Source organism: Rattus norvegicus, chromosome 1, assembly GCF_036323735.1.
Source record: "Rattus norvegicus strain BN/NHsdMcwi chromosome 1, GRCr8, whole genome shotgun sequence".
Taxonomy (NCBI): domain Eukaryota; kingdom Metazoa; phylum Chordata; class Mammalia; order Rodentia; family Muridae; genus Rattus; species Rattus norvegicus.
In genome coordinates, this window is record NC_086019.1 from 117,589,393 (window position 1) to 117,612,036 (window position 22,644).

Sequence of the window (22,644 nt, forward strand, 5' to 3'; positions counted from 1 at the left end):
AAGTTTTCTTACAGCTTTTAATGTACTTTCTTTTTATATATACTTGTCTGCATATATGTAGGTACATTTTTTGGAGGGTAGAGGTTAACTTACAAAAAAGTCTGTTCTCTCTTTCTATTATATGGTTCTAGGGATTAAACTCAAGCATCAGGAATAGAAGGATTAAAAGAAAATGTTGTCCTTGTCATCTTTCCTTACAACTTATAGTTATTGCTTCTGGTTTTTTGTTTGCCTGTTCATTTTTGTTTTTGTTTTATACCTGGAATATAATGTATCACTGGTAGATTCTTTGTGTATATTTGGATTCCACAAGCTTCTTATGTTTCAAAACTAAATTTTTCTCTAGATTTAGGAATTTTTCTACTATTATGTCATTAAATAGATTCTCTTTGCTTTTTTCAACCTAGATTCTTGGTTTCACTTTCTTGATCATATCCAAGAGTTCTTGGATATTATAGTTATGGTTACGAACTTTTCTTTCCCTCTTGATGCTTGGCTGGCACAGTGTTCTTCATCATTGTGTTTTTTCTTCTACTTGGTCAACCCTATTAGTGACACTTCTCATTTTTTTAATTGGTTCATTGAACTTTTTTATTCCTAACATTCCTCTTCCTCCTTCTCCCTTCTTGTTTTTAAAATACTGATTGCCTTCCTGAATTTCTCTTCCATGTGATGATTTAATTGATATCACTTAACTTTTCATGTACTTTCCTGACTTTTGTATGTTGTTGACTTTCTGCTCCTGATCCTAAGTTAACATCATTTACTTTGGGGTGTGTGTGTGTGTGTGTGTGTGTGTGTGTGTGTGTGTGTGTATTCGGGTTACTGATTTTCTTCTTTGAAATCCTTTGAAATATTCCTCTGTTGTTTTATCTATTACAGCATGTGTGAGTTTCATAGTTTAGGAGTTATCATGAGGACTCATAATGCCTTGATTTTTCATGCCTGATATGTTTTTGTGTTGTAATTTGACCATTTGTTGTTCTGTATGTATCTTCCTTGCAGTGGCAAGTGTGATTTACAATTGAGTAGCCTGTTCTGGAATGATCAATCCCTAGTACAACTCAGTGAGGAAAAAACAAACCATTTTTTTCCATGAGTGCTGCCTTGCCTCCTAAAGTCCTACCCGAAGTGTGCATAGAGCTTCTACAGGGTGGACAGCCCATTAAATGCTCCAGATACCTGAAAAGGTATTTGAAAGCTTGAACTTCTGTCATCAAGGCATGAAGGTTTATTATCACACAGCTATTAAAAACTATGGGTAGACAGAAAATTCTGCTCACAAAGTAGTAGTTGGTGATAAAATCACAGTCAACAGCATTTAAAAATAAATAGAAATTGATGAGTTTTCTTCTTAGGAAAAAATAAGGGGCAAATCTTTTGAGAAGGAAAGAATCAGAAAGCAGCTAGCTCAGTGAAAATGTTAAATACCCGTCTAACTTTATAATTATGCTCTGAGAAAGAAGTAATAATGAAAGTTATATTGACAGATTCACATAAATTAAAACAGAGTGATGTAGTATGGACAGTTATGGTTTATTTCAGGAATGTGTGAGTGATCTAATATTAGCAAAAGTATTAATGGAACTAAGAGTTAAACGTGGAAGATTAAATACAGGCATTTATCTTTCTTCTTTATTGTCTTCTTTTAATAGCTGACATGACAGAAATATTTTTAAAATATTGTACAGAAAGACTAAGGGTAACGAGTGAATGCATTATTTAAGGTGGAGCAAATGTACTATTTCCCATTCTTTATTTAAATATTTCATTATTCATATAAGCTCATAATGTGTTTCAATAAATCTACCCCCATTCCCTTCATTGTAATTTCTCCTCCATCATCCCCCCACCATTCCCTCATATGTCTTCTACTTCCCTTATTATTTTTAAATCAATGAGTTTACTTAGAGTTTCCTGATTGTGTATGGACCATCTACTAAAACATGGGTAGCGTCTACTGGAACCAATCAATAACAAAAGTTGGCTTTCCTTTCCTGAGCAGGTATCAGGTGCCAATAGCTTTTCAGCTAAAGGTAGATTTCATGATCCAAACATGCTGAGATGTTGGCTGGTTTGTCCTTGTGCAGGTATTGTACATGTAATCCTGGTTGCTATAAGTTGTCATGTGCATTGGTATTGTTCTATCCAACAAATGCTACTTCATGGTAGATACCCATTCCCTCTGGCTCTTAAAATCATTTCCCTCTCTTCCATGATTATAGATAAGCTTCGGTAACATGGAGCGTCATGTAGGCATCACATTTAAAGCTGAGAACTCCAGAGTTTCTTATTTGACTATCCGAATGTCAATGTGAGTATTAATCAGCATCTACTGTAAAAAGAAGCCATTCTAGTTTATGGGTATAAAGATGACAGCTTAGGGTATAGCTTCTCCTCCCCCCCCCCATTTTTATTAAATTGGGTATTTCTTATTTACATTTTAAATGTTATTCCCTTTCCCAGTTTCCTGTCCATCAGTCCCCTCACCGCTTCCTCTCCCCTTTATATGGGTGTTCCCCTCCCCATCCACCCCCCCCATTACCGGCTCCCCCAACAATCCCCTATACTGGGGGTCCAACCTTGGCAGGACCAAGGGCTTTCCCTGTCACTGGTACCCCAACAAGGCTATTCACTGCTACATATGCAGTTAGAGCCCAAGGTCAGCCCATGTATAGTCTGTGGGTAATGGTTTAGTCCCTGGAAGCTCTGGTGGGTTGGCATTGTTGTTCTTGTGGGGTTGCAAGCCCCTTCAGCTCTTTCAGTCCTTTGTCTAATTCCTCCAACAGGGGTCCTGTTCTCAATTTCAGTGGTTTGCTGCTAGCATTTGCCTCTGTATTCGACATGTCCCGGCTGTGACTCTCAGGAGAGATCTATATCTGGTTCCTGTCAGCATGCACTTCTTAGCTTCATCCATCTTAACTAGTTTTGGTGGCTGTATATACTTGAGCCACATGTGGGGCAGGCTCTGAATGACTGTTCCTTCAGTCTCTGCTCTAAACTTTGCCTCCCTATCACATCCTATGTATATTTTTGTCCTAGGGGGTAGTTTCTTTAGCAGAATATTAATACGGGGTTCTTCTAAGGACCTATGGCCTAGCCAGCTTTGAGTTTCGGGTTCAGTTAACCATAGCATACATCAGTTTCACCTTGTGGAGAAAGATTTAAATCCAATCAGAAAGTGCTACGTTACTGTCATAACATTTGTGCCGCTAATAAACCAGTGGGGCTATCTTGCCAGGATAATCATTATCGTAGTTCCCAGTATTACTGCTAGGGGAGACTCTTTATGCCTTTTCTTCCCTGGTGTGTATAGAAACTTCCAACATTATGAATGCTTGGGATGATGCTTCCTGCTAAGTACCAGTAGATTTTCCCCATGTCCTTTACCCTGAGACCAATGGAGTTCATCTGTAGTTAGGTCTTGTCTCCACTGTGGGTCCACAGTTTCCTCCTAAACCTTGCAGTATAAAACCTTCCCAAACTCCCCACAATGGTCTTGCCTAGCTCCAGGACTATTCTGTATCTGAGTTCAACAGCTTCTGTTGAAGTGCCTTTGGGCCTGTGGGCTAGGCTGAGGTCATGTCTGGCTTCACCCTTGGTTCCCAGATTTGACAGAAGCCACTGAGAGCTGTGGAACTTGCCATGCGCCTGTATTATTTTTTACTTTTAACCACAGGTTAAAAGGGCCACATAACACACACAAAAGTAAGTGACACTGCAGGTATCACTACAAATTTTACAGAAAATGGCATGTGGGTCACAATTCATGAATGACACTTTAGGAGGAGGTTTCCTGAGATTCCTTCTTGTTACACAAATTTTAGCTGAGTCCTATAGACCTCAGACACCAGGAAGTACTAACAGAAGAAAACAGGACAAAAATAAAAAAAGCAACAAAGACCCACCTTCTTGGCCAAAATACCAGAAAAGACAGATTCAGTGTGCCCAGGGCCCTAGATTTAACCCAGCCTCCAAATGAATACCAAAGTAGAGACATTCAAAGGAATAAAAAACTGCTCCCTGCGCTGTGGTGAAGGAAAGGATCATTAGCATGAGAAAAAACAGGCAAGTGGAAAAGGGGAAGGGCAATAGTCATTTGCAAACGGAGTTATGGGCTAACTGAAAACTAGAGAAACAGAAAGGTAAGTGCATAAGAGAAACACGTCTTATCGCTCTAGCTGCAGGGTTACCCAGGGATGAAAGAAGGAAGCCGATTATCAAAGAGCAGCTGGTTGAGCCATAGTGAAGGGCTGAGATCCTAAGGGTAAACTGTCCATTAAGAAGAACCTCAAGGTCAGCAAGATGGCGACTGAGACTGGACCTCCACAAGCTGAAGCTTGCTGAACTAAAGCAAGAATGTCTTGCTCGTGGTTTAGAGACCAAGGGAATAAAAGAAGATCTTATCAATAGGCATATCTTGAAGGACATGCTGGAGAAGAAGCAAATGAAGAAGGTGTACTCAGAGATGAAACTGAGGAAGAAAAAGCAAAGCCTGGAGAACTGCCTGTTAAAGAGGAAGAACCTCCTGAAAAAGTTGTTGGTATGTCATCAGAGAAGAAGGTGGTAAACATTTCATCTGAATACCTCAAACTGAGAGAATGCAGAAGAGGGCTGAACGCTTCAATGTGCCTGTAAGCTTGGAGAGTAAGAAGGTTGCTCGTGCAGCTACGTTTGGAATTTCTTCAGTTCCTACAAAAGTTTATCATCTGACACCAAGCCTACAGTTAACCTGGATAAACTAAAGAAAAGAGCACAGAGATTTGGTTTGAATGACTCTTCCATCTCTAGAAAGTCTGAGGATGATGAGAAGCTGAAGAAATGGAGGGAGAGATTTGGAATTGTGACAAGTTCAGCTGGAACTGGAACCACAGAGGATACTGAGGCAAAGAAAAGAAAAAGAGCAGAGCATTTTGGGATTGCATAATGAAAAGTTCGTGCTTTCTGCCCGCCCCATAGTGGTTTCCATCTCTCAGATTTTCTTGGTTTTATACATACACACACACACACACACACACACACACACACACACACACACACACACACACACACACTTCCCTACCTATCTGCCTACATTCACAGTCATATGCCTCACAGTGAGGAAGCATATACATTTGGTACATCCTTGAATTCAGTAGCAGTTTTATTTAACTGCTCTTCTGCATTTAAGATTGTTGTGGTTTTTGTTTTTAATTATTTTTGTTTATTAATAAAAAAGGAAGAAAAGAGAAAAAAGGAAGAACTTCAAGTAAAAATGGAGAGATAAAAAGACAACAGGCCCTTAAGTGGCAAGAGAAGAAACAGAGGAACTCAAAAATGAAGGTCGGGAAACTCACACAAATGTACGTAACTTCTCAACTACTGATTTCAAAGCAACTGAAGTGGGCAGATGAACAATTCCAATGTTTCATTTGGAACAATAATTGTGGGCCCCTCTCATAGATCATTAGCCAATACAATGCAGGAGGGCAGTGGGAGGAGAGACATCAAATAGTGGTTTCAGAGACCCTGTGAGTATGTACAGTGAATAAACCACACCAGGACCAGCAATCAGCAGGCAGATCAACTTTACTTAGGGTGATTGAGGTCTTGGGGACCTGAGGCTCAGGACATCCAGGATGGGCAAAGGTCATTGGTTGGGAGCACAGGGTACTTGGAGTGTCCCATTAATCTGGGGAAGCATTTCAGCATTCTCAAGTGCTGGCTAAGCAGGTTTTATCAGGAGAAAGGAAACTGATCCTGTAATCAAACTAAGGCTACATGACATTTCTCAGATAGGGGAATTTGAGTTTTGAATTCCCCAGATTATGTCAGAGAAGAAGAAGGCCCACTCATGAAGGGAGTCTTCTATCTTGCACCTAGGCCAGAGGCTATCCCGACATGGCAGACTTTGACCTTAATTCACAGTTTTCCCGCCATCAATAGCTTCAAAGATTGTACAAACAAATGAAGCAGATAAGAAAAATGAATGAGAACATCAAAAAAAAAGCATGGGAAATTCAGGAAGGGAATTTGGATTTGAAAAAGGAAACAAAACAAATAGAAAAGCTGGAAATAAATATATAAATTCAAGTAAAAACTCTGTGGAACACATTCCCATTAATTAGAACAAGCCCCTCCATCAGCACCCCCCCAAAGAAGATCCAGTGATAAAGGACAAAATTTTTAAAAAATGCTATATTACATTCTAATATCAATAAAGACAAAATAAACATGATCACAACTTTCAAGAACACTATGAAACAATCAGGTGACAGCTCACATGAATTTGTGGAGGTAGCCAGGATGTGGTGGTGGAATTAAGACTAATTTGTGATTTCAGCTCCTTGGACAGCTGAGGTAAGAGGATATCAAGTTTGTTGTCATCTTAGACTACATAGTGAAAGGCTGTCACATACATATACATACATATACATACATATACATATATTTGTAATAGACACCTGGGAATAAAGACTAATACTGTAGAAAACTGTAAAATTATGCCAGAATATTTTCTGCATTACAGGAAATAAATGGACATTCAGAACAAGGTGAAGAAGCATTTAGAACCCCAGATAGACATGACAGAGAAGAACCATTTTGTGACACATCATAGTTAAGATGACAAAAATGTATCTCATACAATAGGGAAACAATATTACAAGCTGTAGAAGAAAGATTCCAATTACCTATTAAAATTAACATATCGGAATACTTTGATGGAGAGTTTGCTGAGAGGCTATGAGCTCATACTGCTCTTACAGAGATCCCGTGTTTGGTCCCCAGCACCCACATCAAGGAGTTCCCAGCACTCACATCAGGTAGATTGTAACTTCTTATATCCTCCTATATCCAGATCCAGGTGATCCAATATCTTTGTTTTCTACTTGTGTCTTCACTCATGTGCACATATCCTAACTCTTCTTATATAGTTAAAGAATCATACAAAGAAATCTTTAAAAATATTATCAGATCTCTTTAAAACAAAAACTTAAAGCCATGACCAAGTGTTAGAAAAAAATATTAGTGTCTAAGAGCACATACTACTTTTATAGAGGATCAGAGTTTGGTTCTTGTCATCCATATAGTGTGGTGTACAATGTCCTCTAACTCCAGCTTCATGGTATCTGACTATTTTGTCCTCCATGGGCACCTGCACACAAATGCACATATTCAAACAATAGACACATATATAACATATACATAGGATTAGAAATAAATCTTTAAAAAGATTTAAAGTCCAAGAAAAGATACATCTTAGAGTCTGAAAATAGATAACATTAACCAAAATTGCTACATTCAGCAAAGTTATCTCTCAAATTTGACAGAGGAATAGGACACTTCAAGAGCAAACTAAAGCAATGCACAACTACCAAGCCAGCCCTGCACGAGATATTTAAGGGAATCACAAAATGAAAGTCAACCAAGGGAAGGAGCAAAGAATAAATTTCTTGTGAGCAACAGATGAACAAAGGGAAATGAGAGAATGCATCGTGTCCAACACAATCAACCAGCAAAACTCCTCATATAGATGAAGAAAAAAATACCAAAATAATAATCCAATCAGTCAGAAAATTGCCAAAATCAGCAAAGCTCTCAATAACTCTAAATTTAAATGGCCTTTACTTCACTCTACAATTTAAGAACACAGACCAGATGATTACATTTAAAAGATGAGATCCAACTGTCTTTTGTCCCTAAGAAATTTACCTCAATTGGCAAGACACAAGCTGAACATGAAAGGATGGACGAGCATTTTTGAAGCAAATAGATGTCCAAGCAGCTTGAATAACATTTATGATCTGACACAGTCACTACAATTCGGCATCATCAGAAGTAGTAAAGAAGACCACTGCATATTATCAAAGGACAAGTCCATGAAGAAAATTAACAATTGAAGTGCATGTATATTGACTCTTAGAGTCTCCAATGCTATATAAATAAGTGATAATGGGCATAAAAGAATAGGTAATCTCGATGCAGCAATATAATGCTAGTTTAAAACTCCCCTCTTATTAATAGATTGGTTAGTCAGACTAAAAGTTAAGAAAGTTCAGAATAAGTCAGCATCATAGATAAAATGGATTCAGCAGATATTTACAGGATACTCCATCTAGCAGTCAAGGAATACACTCCCTTCCAGTAGCCCATAGAACTTTATCTAAAATAAATGATATTTTGGCCAAAATAAAGCAAATCTCTCCAAATACAAAATAATAGAAACAGTTCCTTGTATCCCTATCAGAGTATAGCAGCATAAAGGTACAGATTTATAGCATGATAAATGAAGAAACAGCAGAAATGCATGGAAACTGAACAGTCCACTCTGAAATGACCAGCGCCATTGAAGAAACCAGACGAAATCCTACAATTTTAGAATTGAATGGCAGTGAAAACACAGCTGTCAGGACCATTAGGATGCCACAAGGGCAGTTCTTAGAAGAATATTTGCCACTATAAGTGCTTACATTAAACAGATCTCAAATATATACTTTAATGATATACATCAAGGTCTTAGATAAACAAGAGTAAGACAAAGAGAAAAGCAGGGTAACAAAAAGAAACACTGGAGTTCACTGCAGAAATTAATGAATTAGAAGGTAAAAAGTACTGGCTCCTTGAATATTTAATATAGATAATTCCTTAACTAAAGTAAGAGAGAAATAAGACTCAAATTAGTCAAACTCTGTAAAAGGGTAGTGCTACTGCAGATGGTAATGAAATACACAGAATCAGTAATAAATACTTGGAAAATCTTGTCCTGATCTACATGGGTTTAAGACTGGTCTGACTAGATGTCAGGAAATGAGGAAATGAGATACACATACAGAAAAGCTGAGACTGGGTGAGCTGTACACTATGATGGACATACCAGCAGCCCAGAAACTCAGCAAGTTTATCAGATACAGTGGAATGAGCACCTGCGTTAGCTAATCTAGGTAGATAGAACCTCTCTGTAGTGGAGCCAAGTCTCGGGGTTTTGTCATCTAGAGGGAAGAAGTTGTGGTTGATGTCTTTTTGCACACACTGTCAACATCTGTACAGGAACCAGGGGAAGGCCTTGCAATTTCCCTGAGCCTTATCTAAGGAAGGTTTGCCATTTTCGTAAGTCTGAGGCATGGACGCTGTGGTCTTTGACATGGTCATGCTCATGTCATGAATGCTCCTTCATACCCACTAAGCTTGTACTCTAAAAACTGTAGAAATTCCAAAAGAAAAGGATAAATCCACATGCATATATGACCTATTGTATTAGCCTCTTTTCCATTGCTGTGATGAAACACCGTGGCCAAGGAAAAGTGAAATCATGGCAGCAGGAACTTTTGAAAGCCAACTTCTCTAACAATAAGTAGGAGGCAGAGAGTACAATGATGATGGCATGAGTCTTTTAAAACCTCAAACCCTGCCACAGTGACACGCATCCTCCAACAAAGCCATACCTCCTCATCCTTTTCAAAAAGTTCTGTTAACTGAGTAAGAAGTATAGAAACATGTGAGCCTATGGAGGTCATTTTTATTAAACCACTACACTAACAATATTAAATCACACACACACACACACACACACACACACACACACACACAGAGAGAGAGAGAGAGAGAGAGAGAGAGTGAGAGAGAGAGAGAGAGAGAGAGAGAGAGAGAGAGAGAGAGCCTATAACAGGCAATCAGAGTGCAGTCATAATAAAGAAAGAAAGGCACAGACTGCCCAGAATCACCACCAAATTGCATTAAATATACAGGGATAGGACACTACAAAACTCATTCTATGGAGTTAGTGCCACCTTAATACTAAATCCAGATAAGAATACAAAAACAGAAGAGAGATACTGATCTTTCCCCTGGTGAACATAGATGTAATAATTAACAAATAAAAATATTACAAAGCTAATTCAGGAATACTCAAAGAAAATCATATACTATGATTGAGGGATAAAAGGATAATTTAACACATATGAATTCATGAATGTAATATAGTATATGATAGACTCAGAGTGACAAATTACGTGATCTTGTCATGTGTATCTTTGAGAAAGGCCAATATCCTTTCATTTTCATATATATCTACCATACAAGTATATCATGTAACTTGCTTGCATTCTTTCCTTACTCTTGTCTTCTCCCAGTATTTTTTAATAAGTAATGGATAACTATACATAAAGCATGGTTTGTTTCAAGGTGTTTACATCATCCAAATCACTCCCATACAGAGTGCGGGGGGTATGATGCAGGTATCTGCTTCCATTTCTCCTTTCTGCCTCAGAGAACATCTGTAACTACAGCTAACTACACAAAATGAGCATTTTAGAGGAGAGAAAAAGAGATAGAGATGGAGAGGGAGAGGGAGAGGGAGAAAGAGAGGGAGAGGGAGAGGGAGAGGGAGAGGGAGAAAGAGAGACCTTAGATAACAGTTCCATAGGTGCAAAGGTAGAAGACCTAATACAAGTAGCATCATAGGTGACTCAGGCAGATGTGAGAACAGACACACCACATGGTGAGGCAGAAAACTAGAGTGGGTGGGGTTGGGGAGGATTGGCTCAGTCTGCAGAAGATCTTTCAGATAACAGATTCATAAGAACTCTTCTATAAGGTCCTTCTATCAGTGGACTGATTACTTCCCATTTAATGTGACCTCCTTCCAACCCTCCACCTGAGGATCTAGATAGCAAGGAATCCTACCTAGTTTGCTTCGCTCTGCTGAGCTGTGAACAATTTGTCATTGGCTTCTTTATCTTGTCATGAGCATTTACCTACTGTGGACTCCTAAAGTCCTCTTGTCTTATGGTCATAATTAAATAAAAGTTATATGATGCCAATATGAAACTCTCTATTTTGTACATTTAATACACAATAATAAGAAACAATATATTTTATCACGAATGAGCCTTGTTCCATCCGGAAATAAGAAAATAAGCTATAGAGCAAGGAAGTGATGTGTTAGTATAGGTGAAATTGATTTGGTTTTCTTTTACTTTGTGCTCTTTGAACTCTCCCATAATCCTTTGCATGCAGTTTGTGCTGATTAAGCCAGGTTTTCCTGCTGAATTGACCAACACATCGTCACCCAGTTGATCCAGGTGTGACAAAGTTTTGGTTTTAGAAACTTCAGCAAGACAGAAGGACAATATCTATGGTACTCAGTGTTCACCCAGCTTTTTGGCATACCTCATAAAGTAGGCTGAGAATAGAAGGAAGTTACTGCAATAACCAAGATAGTGAACACATCATTGGCCCATGCAACTTGAATTGCAGTGGTTACATGAGTGTATTCTTTAAAGTTTTTTTTCTATTTTAAGGTGATTGATTGTATTTTAAGTGGTATTTTTAATGACTTACTGGGGTAGTTCCAGATTTAGCCTAGATTCCCAGAAAACATATCCCCAGGCAAAATGGCACTTCTGTTGTGCAGCAGCAATGAAAACATGAATGGAAGGAAAATGGATTGAGACCTTGAAAGGGAGAACAGAAGGATTTGCCAGCATACAGGCCAAGGTTGAGCCTGAGGAACTGAGAGGTATGGCTCATAGGATCAGTTTTGAGAGGCTGAGTCATGCTTCTTAAGAGGCATTAAGAAGTGTATATACAGGAACAATATCAACCAACCACACCCCCAGAGCTCCCAGGGACTAAACCAACACCAATGACTACACATGGAGAGACCCACTGCTCCAGCCACATATGTAGCAGAGGATGGGATTTTCTGGCACCAATAGGAGGAGAAGCCCTTGGTCCTGTAAGACTTGATGCTCCAGTGTAGGGGAATGCTAAGGTGTTGAGGTGGGAGTGGGTGGGTAGGAGTGGAAGCATCTTCATAGAAGCAAGAGGGGGGATGGGAGAGGGGGAGGAAGGGGATAACATTTGAAATGTAAATACATAGAATAGCCAATAAAAACGAATTAAAAAAGACGTGTATATACATTGGCCCCTTCTGTCTGTTGGCAGAAAAATCCATCCTAGGACCATTGGCTTGCTGGATTTTGAGTAGGGCCATTTGGAGCAGGAAGTGTTTTATCCTCTCTCCTCATCAATTGTGGGCATGGACAAGATATAAAACTGAGGGACTGCTCCTATCTAAGGTTGATCAGCGCTGTCACAGAGTTAGGTGCTAGAGTAACAGCTGGTGATAATAAAGTCAAGAACTCCAGAAAGAGGTGGAAGCAGAGATCTAAGGTGGGCCACAGCTGATTAGTAATGCTTTTCAGCCAATTGCAGAACACTTAAACCAGTATAGAGGAAGACAGGCCCTGTTATGGTATTGGCTTGTTCACGTGCTCTTCTGATCATTCTTTATTTTTCTTAGCAATGATTCCCAGCAGGATCTAACACTGAAGTTAGTGCATAAAAACAGGAGCGATTGGCTAATCATAAATGTGTGTCATAATGAAGGTGCCACTTTGCAATAGTTCTAGTGCACACTACCAGGGCGCAGGATACAAAGCACTTATGAACAGACTTTTCCAGAAAATAATTAGGGAGCTATATTTATCTCTGAACCTTCCAGGTAATGCAGTCACATCCACAGCTCTAAAAATAAAACTGCTGATTTTCAGAAAAGCAACGATATTTAAAATTAATGCACACACAAAAAAAAACATGCCAGCTTGAGAATAAAAGTCTAGATTTAGATATTTACCTACATAAATCTTGGTGACAGAAAAATAAAAGATGTAGGGGGAAAAACCCGAGTCAATGCTGGAAAGTAGTCATATATTACTAAGCACTCATTACATCCTGGACGCCTGAACTACTCTAAAGAAACGAGAAACAGACTTGATCTGTGGGGCTCCCTGTTTGAGAATAGTGGGATGGTGTAACTATAGAAAAACAGGCAACCTCTGTCCACAAAAGAGTAGGCACTCCTTGGGAGCAAGCACCAGTGGGTGTACTCTAGTGATATACAGGTGGGATGTGCACCAGGGAGTGAACAGTGGTGATACAAAATCAGTGTGTACCAACTGGTGCTGGTTTTCAACCAATATTCCAGCAGTTTTCTAATGACCACTAAAGGATGTAGTCTTGTCACAAGAAAAACAAAGATCTTTACCTTAAAGTAAGGGTGAATGTTTCTGGTCTGTACCAGGAAAGTCACATTATTTCTTATCTTTGTAATGACCAGCTAGGGTCTCATCAGTGTGGTTTGGATCGCAGTTTATCGACAAGATTTCTCTTTACGGTTCATTATGAATGCGTTTACGTGAGCAGGAAGGATTCAGCACTCATATGGTTGTGCAGGAGAGGCGCAGCTTAAGGAGACTGCTTTTCATAGTCACGTTTGATAAATAGATAATCTTGCCGCCATGCAAGGGGCTGGAAGATGGGTCAGGCGGGAAAGCCCGAGGGTGGGGGTAGGGGCGGAGTGGGGGGAGGCGGGGATCCCCACGTCGCTGTTGGTTCCTAGCTCAGTGACGGTAGAGTGGAGCAGTTCCCACTCAGGTTAGGCTAGAGGAGCAGCGCCATGTGCTCCGGGCTCCAGGCCCTGCTACTGCCAATCTGGCTTTCCTGGACCCTGGGGATCCGAGGATCTGAGTCCAGCAGGTGAGGATGGGGCTATCTCAAAGCTCTGCAGCTTGGATACGGACCAGGCAGAGCGCCCAGGCTCCTTGCGGTGCCCACTGGCTCTCCCGCTTAGCAGGGCGGGGTTGAAGGTGGAGGGTGGGATAGGGCGAGAAATGTCTCTGGTGCCGGTGCTTTGCATTCCATCCTTCGCCTGGCCGTGGCAAGCTCGGAGGTCTTGGTTTCGTGGCCCATCCCCCGCCCCCTGCAAGGCGCCACGCAGTCGTGGCCCTCGGCTGCAGTGTCCATCTCGGACCTGCGGCCGCAGGCAAGCCCCTCCCCGGGAGTCCGGTGCGGCCGCTGCCGCGGTTGGGGAGGGCGCCGGAGCCCTGGAGCGACCGCGGACCCAGAAGGGGCGGGTGCTGTTCTTGTCCGGCTCCGCCCCCGCCTCCGCCCGCCCAGCGCTCCCGCGCCAGGGCTCCTCCCTCCCGGCCCGCTCCTCCCCCCTGCTCTCCTCCCCCTCCCCCTCCGCCTCCTCCGCTCCGGGCCAGCGCGGCGGCGGCGGCGGTGGCGGCAGCAGCAGCAGCAGCAGCAGCAGCCCCGGCTGCGGGTCGCGACGGCGGCGGGGCGCCCCCTCCCCCGTGCCGGGGCGCGGCGAAGGGATGTGGGGCTTTGCGGGAGGAAGGCTTTTCGGCATCTTCTCGGCCCCGGTGCTGGTGGCGGTGGTTTGCTGCGCCCAGAGGTAGGGTCGCTGGTGGGTTGACGGGAAGCGGGCCGGGCGCGGGCTGGCGCGCTGTGTGCGCGCCGGGCGCTGGAGGGTGAGCCGTTGCCTGACCCTGTTCTCTGTGCCATGTGCCCCTCCTTCAGCGTAAACGACCCCGGGAACATGTCCTTTGTGAAGGAGACGGTCGACAAGCTGTTGAAAGGCTACGACATTCGCCTGAGACCGGACTTCGGGGGTAAGTGGGATGCGCGCGACCGCTGCGGGAAGCGCGATCCACCGTTTGGCGGTCTGGGTGGAGAGGGAGGCGGGGGCGGCCTCCACGGAGCTGCAGCGGGGTGGGCTGGGTGGTCCTTTGCGAACCCCCCATCCTCAGAGCCACCCGTAGCCCCTGCTGGAGCCTGGCTGATCACGGTATGCTGCGCTTCCCGCAGGTCCCCCAGTCTGCGTGGGGATGAACATCGACATCGCCAGCATCGACATGGTTTCTGAAGTCAACATGGTGAGTGCCTGCGCTTCCCCAAGCTGTCCCAGGCCCTACCCGACCGCCTGGAGCCATACGTATCTCCCGTGTTGGGCTGGAGGCCCGGACTGGCCTGGGCTTCCTGGCCGGCAGGGGAAGCCGCGCGCTCTGGCGCTGGGCTCCTGCCCGCCCCGCTCCCTGCACGCTCGTGGGCGCCGGGCCTGTCGCGGGGTCCTAGGTTGGCCCAGAGTCCCTGTCCTCAGCGCTACCCGATGCACACAGGCATTTCAGGAGGGCTGTCACCTGGTCGCGAGGTTTCCAGAGCGCCTTTTCCCCTCCCTTAGCAACAGGCGCCGAGGACTGTGAAGAGACTGGGTGTGGGGGCGGCTTGCATCCCCAGGTGAAAGGAACTTAGGATTTCCTTTGTTGTCATTTGGAAATTGCTGCGGATCGCCGGAGAGACGACCAAGTGGCCGTAGTCTGTGTCTCAGCTTCTCTGGTGGGTTTCCCAGCCTCAGTCTCTATTCTGAGGCCCGGCTTCCTCCGCCGGGCGCTGTCCTAGGTGCTGACGGATCCTTGCCCCGCGCTCTGGAGGGAGGCCTTGTCAGGGCTCTGGAAGGTTGGCCTTCCAGTGTCAGGGTTTATGCATATGCTGACAAGAGTCAATACTCTGACTTGTGGAAAGAGGAGGTCAGTAGCCCAAGATGTGGAGATGGTGCTCCCCCTCCCCCCTTAATGAGCCAGAAAATAAGTAGCTAAGTGATACCTTGACTTTAGGAAACAGGTTTGATCTTTCTGTTAAGTGGCACTGTAGAAATTCTAAGAATGGGTATTTGGAGACAATATTTTTATGGTGCAATCATTTGGCAACTTTTCTGTTGAACAGACAATGCTGAGAATATGAGTTGGTATGTTTTTCTTATTAACGTGGTGTACATTGGAATCACATGGACAAGCTTGCTTTCAACACATATTCTCTGGTGCCTCATTCCAAGGAGTTCTGACAGAGTTGGCCTAGAGGGGTGTCCTGGGGTATTCACATTTAAGGATAGTACGTCAGGTTATTTTGAAACAGGTGTTTTGTGCACAACATTTTGAGAAACTTTACAGTAATTTATAGAGCTATAATATGTACAAATAAATGAGAACAGTTTTCTTCAAACATTTTAAGATTTATGTTTAAATAAATGTATTTTGGGGTTTATAGGGAAATATGTCCCACCAAACTAATTTTTATAATTTTCAAAAAATATAATTACAACATGAGGAGCTGGACTTCTCAGTCAGGAATGTAGCATAAACCTACCTAATATTCACCAGGTCCTGACTTTGATAAACAGTACTGGTCTCCAGCACCTTTAAAAAAAGAGAGAAGCAAAAGTGTTTCTTGTTTGTTTTGTTCTTGTTTTAAACTGTTCTTTTCCCCCAAAGTATAGCACTCAGGACATCAGTGTGTCTAGGTAGTGCAACATGAAACACAGAAGCACAGGAGGGACATGACTTCAATGTACACTGAAAATAAACATTATGCACACTGAACTTATTTCTAGCTCTACAATATACTTTTATTTAAACTGTGTTTTGTGGCCTGGTGGGAACAATTTCATTTATTCCTGATCCACTGTCTGAACAATTTCAATGGGGAATTTCAAGATCTCTTGATAAAACTAATTATGTGGATATTTAGTGTGTCTCTATGTCAAATATCGCTGTATGTCAAATAGAGGCCAAGTGTATGGAATGGTGCTTTAAGAACACGCAGTATTAAAAAATCAGAGCAATGAAGAAAGAGTGGTAGTGGAAGCCATTGCACATTTCATGAGTTCATTGTCCAGTTGTTGTGATGTTATGCTTATGGTTGATACATGTAAAAATATTACTTATTTGTTTTCGTCCATAGTCCATGAGTGGAGGTGCTTTGTCTTTAGACTTATTGATAGATGAAATGAAGATATAAGTTTCAATATAGAGCAGCGTTAAAGTGTGTAACAATAACCGTGCACAGCATATCCACAGTGTTCTCTTTTATGCCTCCTCCTTTTTGCTTTCTCATGGGAGTACTTTTTTCTGGTTTTGGAGACATAACGTTATTTTGAATGCAAATTACAGTGTAGTAGCATTGGGGATCAAATGTGTTTGGACGGACATGATTGGTGTCCATGTAAAGTCTTCTTCCCCGCAGAAGCAGATTAACCAGCATTGTCCTGTAGAACATACATGTACATAAGAGTTATGACACATGACCCATTAGACCCATTTTCAAAACAGCCTCAAATGTGGTTATTATTTTATCAGTCACCCTTCATGCAGCCATATGTTTTGGAAGTATTTTATTCAGTTAAGGGCTTGACCAGGGCACAAAACCAAATACTATAAATTACGAATAAAGAAACATCACTCAACAATGAGTAGTTTTGTTTTAAGAGTGTTATAGCTATTGGAAGTAACAATGGCACTCAAAATCTAGGGCATGGCAAGCACCACTAAAGTTGATGACTGACGTGCAGGGTAAAGTGAGGGAGGGAGAGGGGTGGGAGAGGGGAGAGGGAGGTTCGGGGAGAGAAGGTGGAGAGAAATGTTTTTGATGCGGAAAGCGTCATGAAAGAAAGTAGAATTAACCTGGCATGGATACTGTCTGATGTTGCCAGTAGAGGATGTTCTGGGTGGGGGTAGGATAGCAAAGGTAAGAATGGCTGCATGAGCAGTATCTGAGCTTCTAACCAGAGGAGTGCAAGTTAAAGAACAGAGGACACATAAGCTGCCTAGGCCCTTCTACATCATGCCCGAGATTTCACAACGCGGAAGATTTCACAAGCTGGAAGATAGGTGTTCATAAATTGACAATATTTTGGTAACAATTTAAATTTAGACAGAAGAGCAAAATGGTGAGGAATAAGGATGGCAGAATTAAAGATATTGTGATAAATGATCTTGAAATGTCATATATTTGTTGTAAATTTTCCTGAAGTTCTCATCCACATACATGTACACACACAAACACACACACACACACACACATCTAGACACAAACATATATACACACATATACATACATGCACACTTAAACGCAATCCTAAGTATACATACACACACATACACGTATGCATACATACACACACATGTACACAGAAGTATGTGTTTGCAGTGCTGGGAATTACACTCAGGAGTAACAAGCACTATAACACTGAGCTGCCTCAGCAGTTTCATAGACAGTTCTGAAAAAATATACAGTTCATGAAATAGAGTTTGCACGTACTTTGAATTAGATTGTATAGAAGTGCATGTATGGCTATGTGGGGGAGATGAAAATGTGCTTCTTTCTGAGCTTTTGGGGCCATTGCTGCTCAGTGGCGATACTGTGCTTTTCTCTTTAAGCAAGTGTAAAGCTCCGTCCGTACCTGCTGGAAGATGTGTGGATGATGCCTCCAAGGAGCCCCGGATCTCAGACAAACAGTTAAACAAATTATGTGTGTGGACGTGTTATCCGGTTTCCCTTTTCGGTGTTTCGTGCAAATAATTTGCAATGGATTTGGTTACTTTAATACATAGAATTGCTTTTGGCCACAACTTTATATATGGTTACTGGAGAGATTATACTATTTATTTATTTATTTGTTATTGTCTTTCAGTTTTTCTTTCCTTGATCCCTGACAGTGATCAGAGGACATCATTTTCTTTGATATAACTTGTTTTGTTTCTCTTATACCTGCTTTAAAACTTAAATCATCCTTAAAATTAGACACTGTAATATAATTATTGAGGTTTAACATATGGATTTCTGAGAGATTGTATATGAGAACATTATGTATCGAAAATTATCATGTTTGTGCTGTGGTTTTGGTGCTTAACTGTAGTCTTTGTGTAAGAAGCATATAGACTAGATAGCCGGATGAATACATGTTTGAAATATAGGAAGTATAAGGAAAAGTAAAGTGTACTTAGTGCATTCTAAATGAGCCTTCTATTGAAACGGGTATTAATTTGTTAGTTTATAGTGTAAATTGCACTTCCTTCTTTTTCACTATGAAGTTCTGGGAACATAGGATCTGAATTCTAGAAGTTCTATTACTATATCTACAATTTAATTAAAACTGCTATTCCTTTAAAATCAATGCAGTCCTAATGGAAATGTAGATACCGGATCATTTTTTTCTTTTCTGGTTTCACACACCTATGAGCCATCATCCCTGTGTCTTGTCCTTATTGTAGTTAGGCAGCGTCCATGGATACTGTCTTAGTTTGGGATTCTATTACTATGGCAAAAAAAATGACCAAAGTCAACCCAAGGAGTCAAGGATTCATTTTATTTTACAACTCCTAGGTCACACTCTGTCCCTGAAAGAAGTCAGATAAGAAACTGAAGGCAGGAACCAGAAGCCAGAGCTGATGTAGAAGGCATGGAGGAACTATTTACTGGCTTGCTCGCCTTGGCTTTCTCTGCCTTCTTAGAGAACTAGAACCACCTCTCTATGGTGATTTGGATCTTCTCAGATCAACCATTAGCCAATAAAACGCACCACATTTGTCTGAAGGCCAATCCCAGGGAGACAATTTCTTGATTAGGATTCCTTCTTCCCAGTTCACCTTAGTTTTCCTCAAGTTGACAAAAAATGAATCCTGTCATATTAATGAGTCACATGTCGCATTTCTCCTTCATAAATCCACTTGTATATATCTAGGTGTAAAGACAGTAGAGTGCAGAAGAACACAGTCTGAGCACATTTCAGGAAGCTGTTTGGAGTCTCTTAACTATTAAATCGAAACATTGTTACTCATGTTACAAAGAAAGGTAGGATAGCAGAACTCCAGTGGTGCAATGGCTAGCTCCAGGTACTTCTAAAACAACATAAGGGCATATGCTAATAGTCACACATGATTTTCATACATTCACACATGTTCATATACAAGTTACATATTATGTTCTCACACACTTATTCTCAGATGCACTATACACGTTCCCTATACTAATAGTTCATTTTTCTTGACATTTTTTCCATATGAGAGAAGAAAGAGCAGACCTATTCTGGCTAGAGTAAGCTAGAATCAAGGGTTTGGGGAATTGTCTAACACCCTTTCTCTGACTTCAGAGTTGCCTCGCTGTTGATGATTGCTGATTAAGCCCCTACCTAGTACAATCTTGCACTCTGCTGGTTTGCAGGCAGGAGGTTAAATTGCAGAAGAATTTTAGGGCACTTAGGAGGAATCTAGGCCTAGAAGCTATGGCTTCATTCCTAACTCTATCAACTCTGGTCTCAGGTGACTCACTGACCCCATGCCTGCAGTACACACATGGATGCCTACACTGGCTCATGGAGGGCCCTGGAAAGAAAACTGTAGTCAAAACACTTGTGCTATCCAAATCAGGGAGCCGTCTGTCTGCTGTTCCTCTACTACAGGCGTAGTCCACATTCAGAGCTGTATAAGAATTGCTACAAGCAGTTCAAAGGTGGGAATGTGCTAGTGTTTTCAATGCAGAAGAAAGTTGGGTATGACTCAGCCAGGGAAAGAATGTTTTGCTGACCCAGTTGTGGGATGGAAAGCTGCTTACCAGGAAGACATTCTCCAGAAGGTCCACAGAGTGTGTCCCTGTTTGATTCTAGGTTGTTGTGCATAGAGGTCTGGGTGTTCATTGAGAACAATACTTTTCACTGCCAGTATGTTTCATACTTAAGCCATAAGCGCACATCAATGCCAGGCACTTATAAGAAAGCATAAATGAACTGAGGAAATAGATGACAGCGGCCCCTTACGTAACCCTCTTTATGAAGAGAGGGTTGTGTTTAATATTAGTACGGATGGTATAGGGAGCCCTAGGCAAATGCTTTTCGTCTTTCCCTCTAGGGAGCTTGTAAAGCTTGCATTGTTAGAGTTTCTTTTAAAAAGTGGATCTTCCCCTCATTTTCTTGTTTTGAATGGCTTCCTTCTTGAGCCTTCTCAGGGTTGCTGATGGTGCCTTGCGTGTAAATATTTAGTTTTAGCTGATGCACGTTTAACGACTTATTCTATCTGGAAGGAAATTCACGGAGACTGAGTTTGTTGAAAATTATGACAAGTTTCTGTCTTCAGCCTCCAAAAGCACACCCTCTGCTCATGTTTTCTTAGATGACAGGAAATGAAAGCAGTTGGATAAGTAGCTGCTGCTGTCTGTACTCCTTGTCAAAGTTGGTTACTGTGTAGGGAAGACTGACACAGGCTTAAAGAGGGAAGGTAGTCCCTTCATGTGACTGCATGCAGGAGCTAAAAAAACATGGGGTTCAGGGGCGAGTGTATTGACTCCGAGAAAAAGAGAGAAAAAAATAAAAAAGCTTAAGTCAGATTGTAGATTTTGTGATTTTTCACTTGTCAAGCGATTTGGATCCAGTACTTGTCATTTACCTTAGTCTGGTCAATGTGACAGCATAGGTAACAGAGCCGCTCCTTTTTGTCGCATGGGTCTGTGTTTTATAATGTGCACCGATCACTGTATTCTGAGGTAACTGAAGCACATGGGACAGTTGAAATCTTTTGAAGTGCAAATTAGTCACATCACTGTGCAGTCTTACTATTTACTTGTTTTACATTCTTCAACTATTACATCATATTGCTTTTCCAAAGTGCCAGTCAGCCCAGCAAAGTATTAAAAGTTCAGATAAGGAAGTTTGTGCAAACCAGCACAAATGCAGTGAGCAGGAGGGCTGGGGCCAGGTCTTGCTTCGGCGGCCTTTCCAACTCACCTTACTAGACAGTAACAGCCATTCTCTGTGCAGGGGCCAGTAAGATTGCCACTGTAAGGTTGTCTAAGATACCATATGCTTTCTTCCTGACATTTATCACAGTTTTAGACTTTCTTTGGTTGTCTCACTTGTGCAGTTTTCCCCATCGATTCTCCATTAGATCGTGCCCTGTGAGGCAGGCCTGTGTCTGAGTACTGTGAGTAGTGCTTGCTTTTTGCCTGCTACTTGAGAGGTGCCTATTAGATATTTGCTTTAAAAGAAAAAAAAAGCATGAATGTACATACAAGTGCATGAATAGTTATAAACATTTTCAAGAAGATACTTTTCTAGCTTAAAACTTGGGCACCTGTGAAGAATCTTCCAGACAAATATGTATGCATTTTTTTTTAACTTCAGGAGACGTAATTCAGTCAGAATGTGTATAATTGTACTATATATAATACTATAAGCTGCAAATAAAATCTTCTGTAGCTGCTACCTCTGCCACCAGGGAGCTTTTATGCTGATTTCAAAGCAGAGAGAAGAGTAAAAGCTTGTACTCGCCCCACAAAATTCAGCCTGTGTCAGGGTTGGTGTGGGTAATTCTAAACCAATCACTGTGTTTTGACACAGAATTTTGTCTCTGCTTAGAAAGCACACGAGCCTTTCCAGGCAGTCGAGGAGCCGCAATTGTGCTTTTTATAGAGAATCCTTGGGCCATGCTTTTTCTTCCCCTTTCCTCCTAGCAGTTCTACCCAGAGATGAGGTAGCTTTCAGTCGCTTGCTGATTTTTAGGGCTGTGTACTTTAGGACCATTTATGTTAGCCATTAAGAGAATTATCTATCTGCAGAATTCGGAAGGACAAAGACAGGTCCAGTCTCTTGGAGACATGCCTTAGCATCAATTTAAACCAGAGTGGAGCTTTGCTTTCCGGGCTGGGGTGAAGATTTGCCTTATTTGTAGGTTTTTCAAAGACTGAATTGTGACGTGGAATCAATCCACCACTAAGTGCTAGCTATTGTGTTTCTTTATAGTTTACCACGAAGCTCAAACATCACACAGCCAACAATCAAAGCTCCGGTGTGAGTGATTCTCACAATCTCACAGACGAATAAGAATAAAATTAAGATGTGAATAAAACCACACTCATTTAAAAGCCCCAGTTTGTGCTTCTTTATTCATTTTGATAGAAGATATAGATTCCATTGATTATATCAGCACATATTTTTCTCCATCTACTTCTAGCTCAAAAATTAAATTTTAAAAGAAAATGTCATGTTGAAATGATTAA

The 22,644-nt window shown here is 41.6% G+C and overlaps 1 protein-coding gene and 1 pseudogene across 3 annotated transcripts in view; both read left to right on the top strand.

The window, feature by feature from the left end:
- The first annotated feature begins 4,305 nt into the window (after window positions 1-4,305).
- On the top strand, window positions 4,306-5,174 carry Sarnp-ps1 (SAP domain containing ribonucleoprotein, pseudogene 1; annotated as a pseudogene).
- Window positions 5,175-13,379: 8,205 nt separating this feature from the next.
- The window catches only part of Gabrb3 (gamma-aminobutyric acid type A receptor subunit beta 3), a 235,459-nt gene continuing 226,194 nt past the window's right edge, over window positions 13,380-22,644 (top strand). The window contains exons 1-3 of one of the 3 annotated variants that reach the window (XM_039101122.2): window positions 13,380-13,518; window positions 14,344-14,435; window positions 14,632-14,699. In XM_039101122.2, coding sequence (XP_038957050.1) covers window positions 13,439-13,518; window positions 14,344-14,435; window positions 14,632-14,699 — 240 coding nt within the window. In that variant the 5' untranslated portion in view covers window positions 13,380-13,438. Of the gene's footprint in view, window positions 13,519-14,067; window positions 14,219-14,343; window positions 14,436-14,631; window positions 14,700-22,644 lie in introns of those variants that run through there. The other 2 variants (NM_017065.2, XM_039101126.1) reach the window with 2 other exon arrangements.